The sequence below is a fragment of the Trachurus japonicus genome, chromosome 9 (assembly GCF_045865225.1).
Source record: "Trachurus japonicus isolate A0001 chromosome 9, Traja_1.0".
Classification (NCBI taxonomy): Eukaryota; Metazoa; Chordata; class Actinopteri; order Carangiformes; family Carangidae; genus Trachurus; species Trachurus japonicus.
In genome coordinates, this window is record NC_140915.1 from 28,449,289 (window position 1) to 28,463,426 (window position 14,138).

A 14,138-nucleotide genomic window follows, 5' to 3' on the forward strand; every position below is an offset into this window, starting at 1 on the left:
TATAATTTGGTAATTTGGACTACATTCACCATCACAGACCACAGGTTAGAAATCAGTAAATGTTTGGGGGTTTTTTTGTGTCAGATTTAGGTTTTGTCCCTGCTGAACAGAATTACTGTAGTTGTAATGAATAAATCGGCTCCAAGTTGTTCATTTGACTGAGTAATTAATTCAGCTTTAATTGAAATTCCACAAAAGAGACTTTTGTTAATTGCCTTTCAGAGTTGTTGAGTCATCTGCATTTAAGAAGTGTTGTGAGTATTTACACGTCTGTGACGTTTCAATTGGTGTTCAAACATTAAAATGGAATTTCCTTGAGTGCTACAATAGATACAATTTAAAGATTTATTTTTGTTCTTGATATGGCTGATACAGTGATGTGATTAAATCACGTTTATGTAATTTGAGTAATGTGAGGAGTCTTAGCGAAACAAGAACAAACTGCCTCACATGAAGTAGTGGCAGTGATATTTAGCCTATCTGTAATCAATTTGCTGGGGACCACCTTCGTGCTCTTCAAAAGGCCCCTCCTCGGTCCTCCGACCTTAGCTTGGGATACCCCACCCGGAAGTGGGTGGTGGAGTCACCGTCACCCAACCAGTCACACCACCGTCGACATACTGCCTGCTGGGATGAGGCTCGCCACCGGAGAACTACAGAGATTGTTACAAATCTGAGATCTCTCGCAGTTTCGGTGATAGCAACCGGTTACTATTATTTTCAGTTCCTAGGGGAAGGGAGAAAAGAGGAGCGTTGCCAAAATGATGGAAGAAATAGACAGATTTCAAGTGCCGAGTGCCGTACAGGAGGCGGAGATGCAGGCTGAGATGCAGCCGCTGGTAAGTCAGATTTGTTGGTTGCTGTCTTTTGGGGATGATCGGCCAGTGTTTTGATCTTGTTTTCTTATTTAAAATGATGTTATTAGTCCAGGATGTTCGGTATAAGAGGCCTCCCATTCATGATGTTATGCTTGGGGATCCCAACAAATTCATCACCTGCCATGCGTAATATTGGTTCGTGAAGCTTACAAATTTTCAGCAAGTTATTATTATCATTTGCTTCCAACAGACAGTAAAACGTCAAAACGGCAGTGTAACAAATCTTGGATTAGCACATTTGCCCATATCGCGTTTCTGTTCCTGTGTAATACAAGCAGCGTCCGGTCTGCTGCGTAGTGAGCAGCATCCGTCATGTCTGGCGAAAACAAGCATCCCATCCTATCACTGCTGCTACATCCTCCTCAGCATCCATGCAGCAAGTTGCTCCGGCTCCGACGCCACTTGTCTGGCCCAGCCAGGCTCATTAAACGACTCTTAATCTCGACGATACGCTTATGTATACCACTGAACCGCCGCCTTTTGATGAAATAACACAGTGTAAATGATTTGGCGGTGCGCTCCATGGCCTGTAGCGGGGCCCTGGGTTACTGCAGCCTGCAGAGCGGCCTCTCCTGCTCGCAGCCGGGGCCGCTAGAGAGCCAGACTAGACCCAGAGCAGTCTGACCTGCTGTCTCCAGACGTCCCCATGCCCCTCTTCACCTCCGGGCCTGGTGCAAGGTGTTTCTCCTCCTACACTTTGCCCTGTGGTTTCAAGATGGATATTTTTGTTTGTTTGTTTTCCTCATTGGGACCAAAGGATCCCAGAGCAACCAGGACAAGTCAAGTTCAAAGTTTTGCATTCACAAATGAGAAAGTGTCTGAGCTTTTTTGAACTCTGATTTAGGCATGGCAACTAAAGGTAACAAAATCTAATTTGATTCATAAGCTCTTGATTATCCAGGTCTCGAACAGTACGTGGGTCCAAATATTTTTTTAAGGAAACTAATGCGTTATAAACTGCAGTTATTTGATAGAGATGGACTTTTTTAGAGTCCTATGTCTATCAAAGATAAAGATGGAGTTTTCATCTCTTTTATGAACTGCTCGTTCACATTGTCTGGGCATAGAAGGGTCTATTATGCATTACAAATAAATATAAATTATTCATCCAGCCCTCAGTAATGCACATTTCTGCTCATCTTTGTGTCTGTGCCGTCTTTCTATTTGCCTCCAGGACCCGGCCTCGTCCACAGCCTCAGAGGCAGACTCAGATACCAGAGAGGTAGAACCTGTCACTATCAACTACAAGCCTTCACCCCTGCAGATGAAAATAGGTGAGGAAGTGCTAGAGTATTTGTGGGCCAAGTCACTCTCTGTGGAAATCACCACATCCTGTAAGGTCCTGACAAGACTGGCATAATCTCTAGACATGAATCAATTTTCATAAACAGCACAAGACAAACCAACAATGTTGTGATATGTTATGCTCTTAAATTTTCAGACTAATTATTTTCCATCACAAATTTGTCTATGGATGAATTCACTAATTATGTGATTTGTCATAAAATGGTGAAATATACCAATGAAATGTAGTCAAAGTAAAGTGTTACAAATTTGATGCCCTCAATTATGGTCCCCATATAACAAAAAGTATACACCACTTCTTAAACAATGATCCAATTATCAAGGTTGTCATTTATTTTTTAATTAAACATTTGTCAATGGACTAATGGTTTCAATTCGAATACATTTCATTTCTTGGATCGTGGATATCCATGGAAAAAATATCACCCTGTCTGGCCTTTTTGTATTTGAAAAATAAAGTGTCTTCTTGTGTTGTGAAAAGCCACAGTCCTTTAAGTCTCATTTCAGCACCTTGGACAGAGTCCAGCCCTTGATTATACTCTTGATGTTATAGTTTCTAAGCCAAAGCCTTGAACGGCCACAATAATTAAAAAACTATTCAGTGATAGAAACGCAAAAAAGAGGAAGCTTTTAAAATGTTACTTCAGCACCTACAAAAGCTGTTCAACATCAACTACCTTAAAAATATTTTCTCCATCCATCCTGTTTGTGAGACCATAATGATGACTACTGTTGTATTCCATTATATTCTGTTGACTGGTCCTTTATTGTATTTTAGTGATTTAATACATAAAATGACCCATCTTTAAAGCAGAGCAGATTCCTTTAATCATGCATGCTTGTTATATTTTGCCCATAATTTGCCTTTGTGACATTGAGATGCAAAAGTGCCCTTTAAAACTCTTTTCTAGATTAGAAATGTTTTTTTTTTTTTTTTTTTTAAGTATATCTTTTAGGGCTTTTTTCACCTCTGATGGAAAACACAGTCGAGAGAGAGACAGACAGACAGGAAATGGGGGGGGGGGGGGGTTGACATGCAGGAAAGGGCTGCTCAATGGGGGATTTGAACCGGGGATGCCTGCAGTGAGGAGTCGGACTGTATCCTCAACACATGGGGAAGCTGCTCTACCAACTGAGCTAAAAACAGCTCCAAAAATGTATTTAATTGATCATGCATCGCAGCGTCCAGCATGACAACATTTTCTAGTGCCTGGTTTTTTCACAACATGTCTCTGATTAATTCTATTTTCATGGTTAGCTCAGACTAGACTAATAGCATTAGTCATTTGTGATCTGATTATTGATTAGAACCAAAGAAATGAGAAAAGGCAGCTCATTTGATATTGTATTAGAATATTGATGTTTATGATTCTATTGTCTCATGCTTTTTGGATTTTAATCCCCTCAGACAGTTCCCACTGTGTATACAGACACTGATCTGTCTTGATGTCACATTCAGAAAGGGAGGATGCCAGTCTTTTCATAGTGAAAGGGGACTCTGAGTAGAAATAAACTCAGTTTGATTCCTATCATCGCGCACACACACACACACACACACACACACACACACACACACACACACACACACACACACACACACACACACACACACACACACACACACACACACACACACACACACACACACACACACACACACACACACACACACACACACACACACACACACACACACACACACACACGTTTAAATTATAGGTTTAAATTCCTTAATCGTAGCACTGAGCAGACTTTCATAGATTCTAATGCGATAAAATGATGTGGAACTTAAAGTTCATAAGTATGTCTGTCTTACATCATATTATTTGTCTCTCAGCAATGCCACGCTTCACATTAGCAAATTATAAAAGGTTCCATTAGTTCAACCTTCTTCCACCATGTTTCATTCTGCCCAAGTGTCATTTCAAGTTGAACTGATGTGTGTGTCCCTGTGTCTTTGACTGTTGTGCAGAGAAACAGAGAGAGCTTGCTAGAAAGGGCTCATTGAAGAACAGCAACACAGTCGGTAGTCCAGTCAACCAGCAGCCCAAGAAGAACAATGTCATGGCCAGAACAAGGTAAAATGTGAGCTCTGTGTTCTTTGGTAAAAGAAAAAAAAACTAGACTAGTAAACTAAATTTACCTATAGTACTTATTCAGCTTAATCATTTGGTAAGCCATCCTGTGCAATATCCAAAATGTGCTTGAATGCCCTTATAGAATACATGGGTTTTATTCTTGTGTCCATTAACCTACTTCTCTCTCTCAGTAGGGCTCTAATAAATGTTTTATTGATTTGGGCTTTGATGTCGCACAAATTAAACCTCACACCTCTGTTGTTATCTGTGATAATGTCTCAAGGCTCACTTTGGTTTTCTTTCAACATTTCTGCCAGTCCTTACTCATCTCTTCTTGTTGTGAATTTATGTTCCTACCTTCACGCCTTCTTCTGTCACATATGTCACTGCGGCTGCTGTACTCATTCTCCTCTGTCCTTTTTCCATGTCTTCACTGTCCACAGGTTGGTAGTGCCCAATAAAGGCTATTCCTCTTTAGACCAGAGCCCAGATGAGAAGCCTCTAGTGGCCCTAGACACAGACAGGTAAACATCCACATGACACGTTCAGAAATATATTTGTGGTCTGTCTTTCTTTTACTAGAGAACAACATAGATGTACAAAAAACTTAACTTGTGTTTTTTGTTTGTTTGTTTCAGTGATGATGATTTTGACATGTCTAGATATTCATCATCAGGATACTCCTCTGCTGAGGTAAGATGTGTTATAGTGCATTATGTTTCTGCACCCTGCTTCTTTTTTCACATTTTGCTCTCTAATTCACTTCATCCCTTTGCCGATGAATGTAAAGAAGCCAAGAGTCAGGATTTCATAAGCCAGTCTTGAAGAAAGGCTGTTTTTGGCCATGCTAATTCTGTAGGCCTGTGCTCTCCATGCAAATATATGATTGCAATAAGCTACACATCTGGAAACAAATCACTGCTCCTGAAAATGTTTTCAGCACTGCTGCAAATATCCAATCACAGTTTCATGGTCTTATGAAACTGTGAAACTTGAAACTTATTCCTAGCTAAAATTCTCATTCCCATCCTCGACATCAGCTGCCACTGACAAGTCCATGCATAAGGATAAAGGGCTATCTTCAGACGCCCACAGATGTTAAAATCTTGTTTAGTTTTTAGGGACAATTTTCGAATTCGGATTATAACCCACTTAAGCCACCTGCTTCCATGTCTTTGTACAAGCTAAGTTGTGAGTTGTTGGGTTGTGATTTAACAAAGTAGGGAATTATGCTGATTGTTGTTTACATGCAAATAAAAGATTTTCTTTAGCTTAAAAGCAAAAGTCACACTAGAACAGCCATCACCCTCAAAGTGCCAAGTGACAATCATCTTTGTCAAACGACTGAAATTTTAATCAGTCAAAATCACTACTATTTTAAGTAGTATATTTATACGATGTCTATAAAGGGGCTGGGGATTGTTGTCATTAAACTAAAGACAAGTAATTTAGCCTAAGGTTACTGACTTCCTCTGCTCGGGCATCCATCATGGATTACCGACCTTTGAGCAGAGTGCCTTTGCCAAAGAAACTCTTGAAGGAGCCAACTCTAGTTTTGCTAGGCTACATACATAGCCAGTGTTGTGTTAGCATCAACAGTTGTTTGTTTAACCGAGAACTGTTGCGCGTTCAGCTCCAAACTTGATCATTGTAGCTAGTAGCTACTCACCAAAAGCTTTCTCCGGGGTACAGACTGGCTCTGTCCGGGGTAGGAAAGCGACGCAAAGGTTAACGTTTGTATTCACCGCGTATCGTAGTACGCTAGCCCAACTCGCCCCTCCCCCCACTGACCGATAGCAGCAGCTGCGTCCAATCTGCCATGATGGGCGGCGCAGGCGCAGCGTTTCTGTGTTTAGCCCATAGACTGTAAAAAGAAGGTTTAGCCTTCAACGGCAACAACTACAACACACTTCTTTGTACAGGCTAGACAAATAACATTGCGTGCGATAAATTGTATAGCAGCTATAATATAATAATAATAACAATAAAAATAACAACAACAACAACAACAACAACAACAACAACAACAACAATAATAATAATAATAATAATAATAGGCTAATAATAATAATAATAATATGCTTTATTTCAGACACAGGTCCATATCACAAATCATACAATATAAATAACCTAGTAAAAAAAATAAAAGAAAGTAGAAAAATACAAGAAAAGTGTGCATTTATAGGCTATTGCACCAATGCCACCTTAGCCTAGAAGTGAATCGGTAGCAGCTTTTCAATGGGCTGACTAGGGCCTCAATTATGTGATTTTCTGATTTGTCTAGGCGACACATAAAACTAAACATCAACTGTCTTAAGAGTGCCTGACAAGTTGGCACTCTATTAGACACAAACAAATGACTGGTACTATGCCACCTAGGGACACAAAGCAGTAACCTCATTGCATCATTGTATGCTACTTTGAGCCTCTGCATGCTCTTTTGCTTATAATTGGACCACAATTGGGAAGTGTATAGAGGTGTTATGTAAGTTAAGGGTAGCAGACACAAGAGTGGTCTTACGTTGTCATTCAACCAATGCAGCAGCACATCTTTGACAGAAAGTAGGCCTACTCTGTAGGCTACGCAGGGTGTGACGGGAACAGAGTCTCAGCCTCAACACAGTTAAAATTTAAAAAAAATTAAAAATTAAAAAATGCAGACAGGTAGGAGAGCCAAACCCTACACACAATGTCCAGATCATGTGGCTAATGATGGACAGTTAATTTAATATACATACTACAGTCGAATGTGTTGTGGAAGTAACAGGGAGTAAAATAGCCTTTAATGTTACACGATTAGTGTGCAGATTATGTGGCAGAATGAGCTCAGGGGTTTGGACACGTTACCCATCACCCTCTCCTCTCTATTGCCCCCTCTACAGCAAATCAATCAGGATCTGAACATCCAGCTGCTGAAAGATGGCTACCGCCTAGACGAGATCCCAGACGATGAGGACCTGGATCTGATCCCACCCAAATCAGTCAACCCTACCTGCATGTGCTGCCAGGCAACCTCCTCCACCACTTGTCAAATACAGTAACCCTGCCCCCCGACCCTCTGCCCCCTACCCCATTCTACACAACATAACCCTTGATCTCCATCTGCTGTGTTTACTGCGCTGGCAAAACAGCGACAGCGAAACATTGGTAGAATATTGTAATGACAGTTAAGTGCTATGATGATAATGACAATGACAAATAATCAAATTAGCATATAGAAACTTTGGTTTACAGTGTAGGAGATGGGACCTATGTGAAAAGATTGAATATGTATTTAAAATATGATTAAAAGTGGTGGTTTCCTCCTATGGTAGGACATGCACTTGTACACGTATTTAAGAGCCCTTCTCCTGGTGAACATGATATAACTCAACACACTGATGTTAGTAGACAGAAAACAAAGTGATTTCAATTTCCCTAAAGCATAAGAAACATTATCATAACTGCTGACTCAACAGTTCTGCTTACCTGAATTTTTGGCTGCATTTTTCCATTTTTCTATTTTTATTTTCTTTTTTTATTTAGTTTTTTATTTAATGCTTACATTTTTGTAAACCTGAGGGATCAGTATGATTGTATGTGTAGTGTGTGGAGATATTTGAAAAGTGTGGACTCCGGTCTTGGTACCCAAAATAGAGGATATTTAGTACTGTATTCATTGTACTGTACAGGGATGTTATGTAGCACAGGCCAGGTCATTGCACTCATTCACACCACCTTCAACACTTGAGCTTTTTTTTTGCCCCTTGATCTGACTTGAGTGTTTCATTACACAGTTTAGGGATGAATGTATAAATGTGAGTGGCTGAGGAACAATTTGCATGAGGAACACCAGACGGAAAAACTGAGTTGAAAGTAATAAGAAAGTAACATGTTGCACATTTGAGGTTTGTCCCATTTCTGTTGTGCAATCACGTGTGCCACTAATGTTGTGGCACTAGCTTGACTTGCATTGTTGTTTTCTTTTTTGAATTTGCACACTTTAATTTTTATTTTGTGGAGCACTTATTTGTGTACTCTTTCCTGCAAAGCAGTGACAGTGTCTTATCTGAAATGAACTGTGTCAAAAGGGAAGATCATGCATCATTGCACTGACCCTCTAACACATACATGATCCCCATGTCATCAAGGCCAAAGGGACTGGAGGGGAGGGGGGGCTTTAGATAGATTTTTTCAGCACAGTCTGTTGTGTTACCCCAGTGTAACTTTCGTCAGTGTCAGACCTTGACCACTGGACACTCCCTCCTCCTCCCAATTTCTATCTTGACACCACAGGTCATTAAGGGAGCACACAGGTTCAGTAGGAAAGATTTATCCCCCCTTCTCTCGCACACACACATATATATGCATATGCATGTATACAGACATACAATGCCAAAATAAAGAGTGAGATGGCATCTATTTGTCTCTTTTGACTTATAGGTTGGAAATTGTTTTTTTAACTGCAACATCAAGGACTGCTAACTTTTAGCACTAATATCCTTCATATATGATCCTTTCTCCCTTAAATCAGTTGATTATTTGCAATTGGAGTATGCCTTAATTACAGAGAAGTTTAAAAGATGTGTATTTATTCCCATCTTAATAAATTAGTTCATTCGAAGAGCATTTGCTATCTTTATAGTTATGCTTTTTTACATTTAGACACGGGTGATAATTGTTTTTCTTTGGTTTTCCTTTTTTTAAATGATTTTCTTGTATTGTAAACACTTCCATTCCAGTATTTAACAATGTTATTGTTATGTGCGGTGTATGAAAACAAATAAACACAAAGCTAATTGAGTGCGCCCTGCTCTACTTTTTTTTTTTTTACACCTTGATGTGAGGATTTCTTAATTCACCTTTGTTATTACCAGTATATATGGATGGGTGATGTAGAAAGAAGTAATGAGCAAATGTTAAGAAAGAAAAAAATATTTTAATGTTAAAACTTTTGAGCAGTAAATTATTACATAGCTATGTATATTGCAATAACATGGGGCCTGTACTGACAGTCCCTGATTACAGTACAGTAGCTTCAGAAGTTAGGGCTCCAACCTGAAAGGCACCAACATCTAATCACAGTTGTCATAATGCCAGAAAAGAAAAACAGCATCTCACTTTACAAATGTATGTAGTTTGTGTTCTAGGTTAACTACACCTAACTTTACACTCTATCTGGGCGTTTTAACGCATTACGTGGCTTGTATAAAAAGAAAACTAACAACATCATGACATGACACATTTCTGGCTCCTGTAGCGATGAATAAGACCACTCATCCCATTAGTAATATTATAAAAGATTACCAGACAGATAAAAAATATAATGTACCAAACAAATGCATACAAACATGCTACATGATGGAATTTGTTGATTCACAAATAAACCGGTCACAAGAATGTGCCTTAAAATGCTAGGACAGAAAATAAAAAAGGTTTTATGACTTTCTGTAGTGAGAAATGTTGTGCTTCCATGTCACCACCAGGGGGTGTAATGTTAGATGAAATGACCATGCATCACATTTTTCCCTGATAAAACTCAGTCCAGATATAGAGTAAACAAAAGTTAGTTTCAATGTACAGCAACTGGCACTGTTGGTATATATAAGAGACAGTCGTTGATATCCAAAGTATTGAATATCAACATAAATAATCTGACAATGTTCATTCAAGGTAGTATTTCCAAAGGTTGAAAATGTAGAAATTCCTCACTACAAAACCCTTAAAAGGCACAGACATTCCTGTTTACAGCTTGCACACTTGACTAAACATTAATCATGATGGTCTTAGCACAGAAAGATGAAAAGGTTAAGTTTCCACTTTTACCTTTTCAAGGCTTTACCCTGTAATGTTTCCTGCACTGACATAATGCAAGCCTGAACCAAAAGATGACTTTTCTTTATGCGTGAGGTTGAAAATGTATTATATTCTTGCTTTAAGTACTATAAATGTGTTTTGGTGCAATTATTTGCAAGTTCATATGACAATAATCATGTTTTTTCAACACAGGAAACACACTGCATACCTACAAGCTCACAGTATACCTGATTTACTAAGTCCATAGCCAAATGTATGAAATTAAATATCCAAGCTCTATAATTCTCTATATTATAACCGTGTTATTACTCTCTAATAACAAGTAACTACAGTACACTGAATATATCATCCACTTGAAATGTGGTCTCTTTAATCTACTTACAAGATAGTACTGCTATACTGTACATATGCCCTGTTCTGGACTGAAAAAAAAAAACCTGTACACGTGGAAGTATGTGTTTATGTGCAGCAATAACATTCACTAAAGGACTATTCCCAGAACTTTTTGACACACTGGGAATATCTCAGTCGCAAGTTTTCATTTCTTCATCTGCAAAAGTCTGTAATGCAAAGTGAAGAAATGTAGTGTTTATGAAAACTATGTACATGAATACAACTTGGATGGCAGATTCTTCCACAAAAAAAACACATCACACAACACAAATTAAAATAATTACAAATTTCAAAACAACTAGATCTATCTCACAGACCCTGAATACCCCTTAATAAATACCAGTCACCTCAGGGAAGAAGAGGGCGAAGCTCCAGATTGATTGCAGTCAGGTTCAAAAGGTTTCTTTTTGACATACATTGCCTATTGTTGCATGTAGCAGAAAAAACTCTCTGAATAGTGGCCTTGGCTGGTTGGGCTGTCTGGCTTAAAGGAATTTGCATGTAGGTGCACTCACCACACATGGATTGTGTAAGCCTCTGTATATTCTACATGTTCCATTATGTATAAATGTACAGATTATACTACATTAAATAACAACTTTGGGTGCGACTCACACCCCTGCAGGGCTTTGGTCGCCAGAATCACTGGAGACAGACAGGGAGCACCGGCGCCTCTTTGCAGCACTGGAGCCTTGGAGCATGCTGGGATGGAAGCCTGCATGTCTCCGGGCATGTTTAGTCAGATGGTCGCTCCTCATGAAGCACTTGTCACACATTGGACAGTTGAATCGCTTCTCGCCCGTGTGTGTGCGATAGTGACGTGTCAATTCATCTGAGCGGGAGAACTTCTTGCCACACTCGGACCAGGTGCACTCGAAGGGGCGCTCACCTGTGGAAACACACACATGATCAGGTATAGTATTACCACACACAGAAAAACCACTATTAGGCTATGTGTAAATTAAATAAATAAAGAAGAAAGAAATGGAAAATGATCCAAATGGTAACTGTTCCTTAAAGAGTATATGGTATGGCAGACAAAATACAAAAATGACCAGGAGCCATGTTCTACACCTCCAAGGCCCCAAACACAAATACTGCATCATTCTTTATGTCATGTCTTAAGTATCAAGATGATAACCCAATGTCAAATAGGTTTTTAAAGTGTTAAAATGAGACTGGGGTAGGCAAGACCCTGAAGAGAACACCAGCTTCAGCTATAACCTTCACTCTAACTAATCCTGATTAACATTTTCATTCAATTCTGTAATTGCCTTGAAACAAGGAGAGATGGTACTGAGATACACAGTTACAAAATTAGCCAAGACAAAAAAAAGAGGAACAGATCTCAAACTCTTTTGTCTGGAGAAAAGCAGATTTTGAGGAATTGTGTGCATACACACTGTTTTCTAGGAAGAATATCAGAACATATTGATTTAGAAATGGTGGCTCGTGATAAGATCCTGTGAATTAAGTAGAGGAAAAAGCAAAAAGCAAAAAAAGGACCTATGTTCACCCCCACCCCCTCCTCCACTCCACGTGCTCTACTGAACCACATGTCTGCTCTTGTTTACAACTCGGCGTGAGGGGAGTGGAGGGGGATGACGTATGAGGAAATAGTGGTGCAGGGAGGGTTACCTCAGGATAGGAACGTGTGGGGACAACAGTGTCGCAGTGACCTGCATGTGAATCATAAGCCAATATGCCGGTGTTTACCACACTGTCACTCGCTGTTATGACTTCACATGTGATAGGCAATGACAAAACAACGGCTACGTATGATAACCGTCGACGGAAAAAATTAATAAATAATTTGAGCCATCTTTTTTCGGATAACATCATGCGGCACGCGGTGTTCCCAGCTCGCTGGGTGCGTGTCAATAGCACATTAAAGTACAACCCCCTCCTCTCCTCTCCTCTCCCCTCCCCTGCCCCCACCCCATACACGGCCAGTCACACCTCCAGTCCGGGCAAATTCATGGGACCACCTTTCCTATAATCTGTTACACATTAGCCAGAACATGTGGTCTCTCATGTCACATAACAAACACACACACACAGGCTGCAGGTTTGGTTTCTAACATCGTCATATTAAAATGAGATCCTCGATTATCAGACATCATCATACTTTGGTTTTTATAGCCTATATCTTGCAGTAATTCTTTAATAGCCTAACCACAGACTGCTGTGTCACTCGTCGGATGCAGCCTAGTCCTGGAAACAGCCAATAGAGTTTGAACAGTGATGTCAACGATATTAAAAATAATGGCAGAAGTGACGCAGAGCGGTTTCGCTGTCGTCAACAGAACCGAGCCCACTAGTTTCGTAGGCGTGTCTGCTGAGTTACCGAGCAGAGCAGAGCAGAGCAGCTTCCTCTTACCGGTGTGGACCCGTAGGTGGGCTTTGAGGTGGGACGACTTTCCGTACATCTTCCCACAGCCGGCGAACGGGCAGCAGTGCTTCTTCTCGGGGGACTCCTGTCTCCTCGCCGCCGCCGCCGCCGCCTTCTTGTTCCGGGTTTGTTTGGTGGCCACCGGGCCCCGGCTGTCCCCGGCGTTCAACCGGCAACTCCCCCGCTCCACTTTCTCCTGCGTGGTGTCGCTGCCCCCGAGACATCTGCTGCCCCCGGTGCTGATAACATTGGGGTTGCATTTGTTCAAGTCCAGTAAAATCATTGCCACCATCAGCAAAGTCCTGTTCTCCTGGTTCTCTTTGAGCGTGTCCTCTGTCCGCCCCGGTGGTCGGCTGGGGACAAACTCTGCAGAGACGTCAACCTCCGACATCACTGTAGCGGATCCGGGTGGAGAAAACAAACAATATGCAGAGAGTCGCTAAGAACTATGAAAAACAACCCGACAAAAGGGGGTTACAATAAAGTGATCAGACTGCAGTCCCTCTCGAAAACATGTGGTTAACCATCCACACGTGTCGTTTTCAATGTGACTATTCCGCAAAGGCTGCGTTTTCTTGTTGAGGTTGCGGGGCGGATAAATAAACACTCCCTCGGGAAAGATAGCAGTTTGAATCGTCTCCGGCTTTCCCCCTCTCCTGCTCCGTGTAGACTCTGATTTCTGAATGACGAATCAATAAAACTCTGCCTTTACCGACCGAGCTATTGTGTCTGCGCTTATGAACGCTCCCACACATGCGTCAACTTGTCCTATTTTACTGCGACCAGCACTTCTCCCAACTCCAAGAAACAATTTCGCGGAATCCCGCGGTGTCATAATAAAACGGGGTTGTGATTGGCTGACAAGAAACGTGACTAGTTTTTTGGAATCGTCTATTCACACGAGTGAGTGATGGACGACTGACCAATCAGAGGTCGGAAAGGGGCTGATCCAGAACGATGCTGCCTTCATGTAGCAGAGACGATGGGAAATGTGGGGAAAAATGTGTAGCCTATCTTGTACATTTTCTGTATGCATTTAAAATAAAATAAGAATATATATTTAATTGTTACATTTTCATTACGTTCACGGTTACTATTTAAAAGTTGAGTTACAAATAGAAAAATGTGGAAAAAGTATTTCATCATAATTGCATCACCCAATTTAATAATCTATTTTAATTGGTGTGAAATAGTTCCAGACTGGTGTTGCATATCAGCAGAAAGTATCCGTTTGGATTTATTTGCTGTTGTTGAATAACATTATGTAGAGTTGTAATAGTTTGTGTAGAGTTGTAG

At 40.6% G+C, this 14,138-nt stretch overlaps 2 protein-coding genes across 2 annotated transcripts; one reads left to right on the plus strand and one right to left on the minus strand.

The window, feature by feature from the left end:
• The first annotated feature begins 579 nt into the window (after positions 1-579).
• On the plus strand, positions 580-9,044 carry fam219ab (family with sequence similarity 219 member Ab). The gene is made up of 6 exons (XM_085787133.1): positions 580-839; positions 2,053-2,152; positions 4,156-4,261; positions 4,705-4,785; positions 4,900-4,954; positions 7,144-9,044. The coding sequence occupies exons 1-6, from the start codon at positions 762-764 to the stop codon at positions 7,300-7,302; spliced, it is 579 nt and encodes a 192-aa protein (XP_085643259.1). The 5' UTR covers positions 580-761; the 3' UTR covers positions 7,303-9,044.
• Positions 9,045-9,159: 115 nt separating this feature from the next.
• On the minus strand, positions 9,160-13,617 carry klf9 (Kruppel like factor 9). Its single transcript, XM_085787132.1, has 2 exons — positions 12,831-13,617; positions 9,160-11,339 (listed from the first exon to the last, which is right to left on the minus strand). Exons 1-2 carry the CDS (start codon positions 13,231-13,233, stop codon positions 11,062-11,064), a joined length of 681 nt encoding a protein of 226 aa, XP_085643258.1. The 5' UTR covers positions 13,234-13,617; the 3' UTR covers positions 9,160-11,061.
• Between the last annotated feature and the right edge of the window lie 521 nt (positions 13,618-14,138).

Bases quoted from the DNA above. Each gene is read 5' to 3' on its own strand.
- fam219ab (XM_085787133.1), top strand. From the start codon at position 762: ATGATGGAAGAAATAGACAGATTTCAAGTGCCGAGTGCCGTACAGGAG. The intron at 4,262-4,704 runs GTAAAATGTGAG...CACTGTCCACAG, and splicing joins AATGTCATGGCCAGAACAAG to GTTGGTAGTGCCCAATAAAG. The intron at 4,786-4,899 runs GTAAACATCCAC...TGTTTGTTTCAG, and splicing joins GTGGCCCTAGACACAGACAG to TGATGATGATTTTGACATGT.
- klf9 (XM_085787132.1), bottom strand. From the start codon at position 13,233: ATGTCGGAGGTTGACGTCTCTGCAGAGTTTGTCCCCAGCCGACCACCG. The intron at 11,340-12,830 runs GTAAGAGGAAGC...GTGTTTCCACAG, and splicing joins CCACCTACGGGTCCACACCG to GTGAGCGCCCCTTCGAGTGC.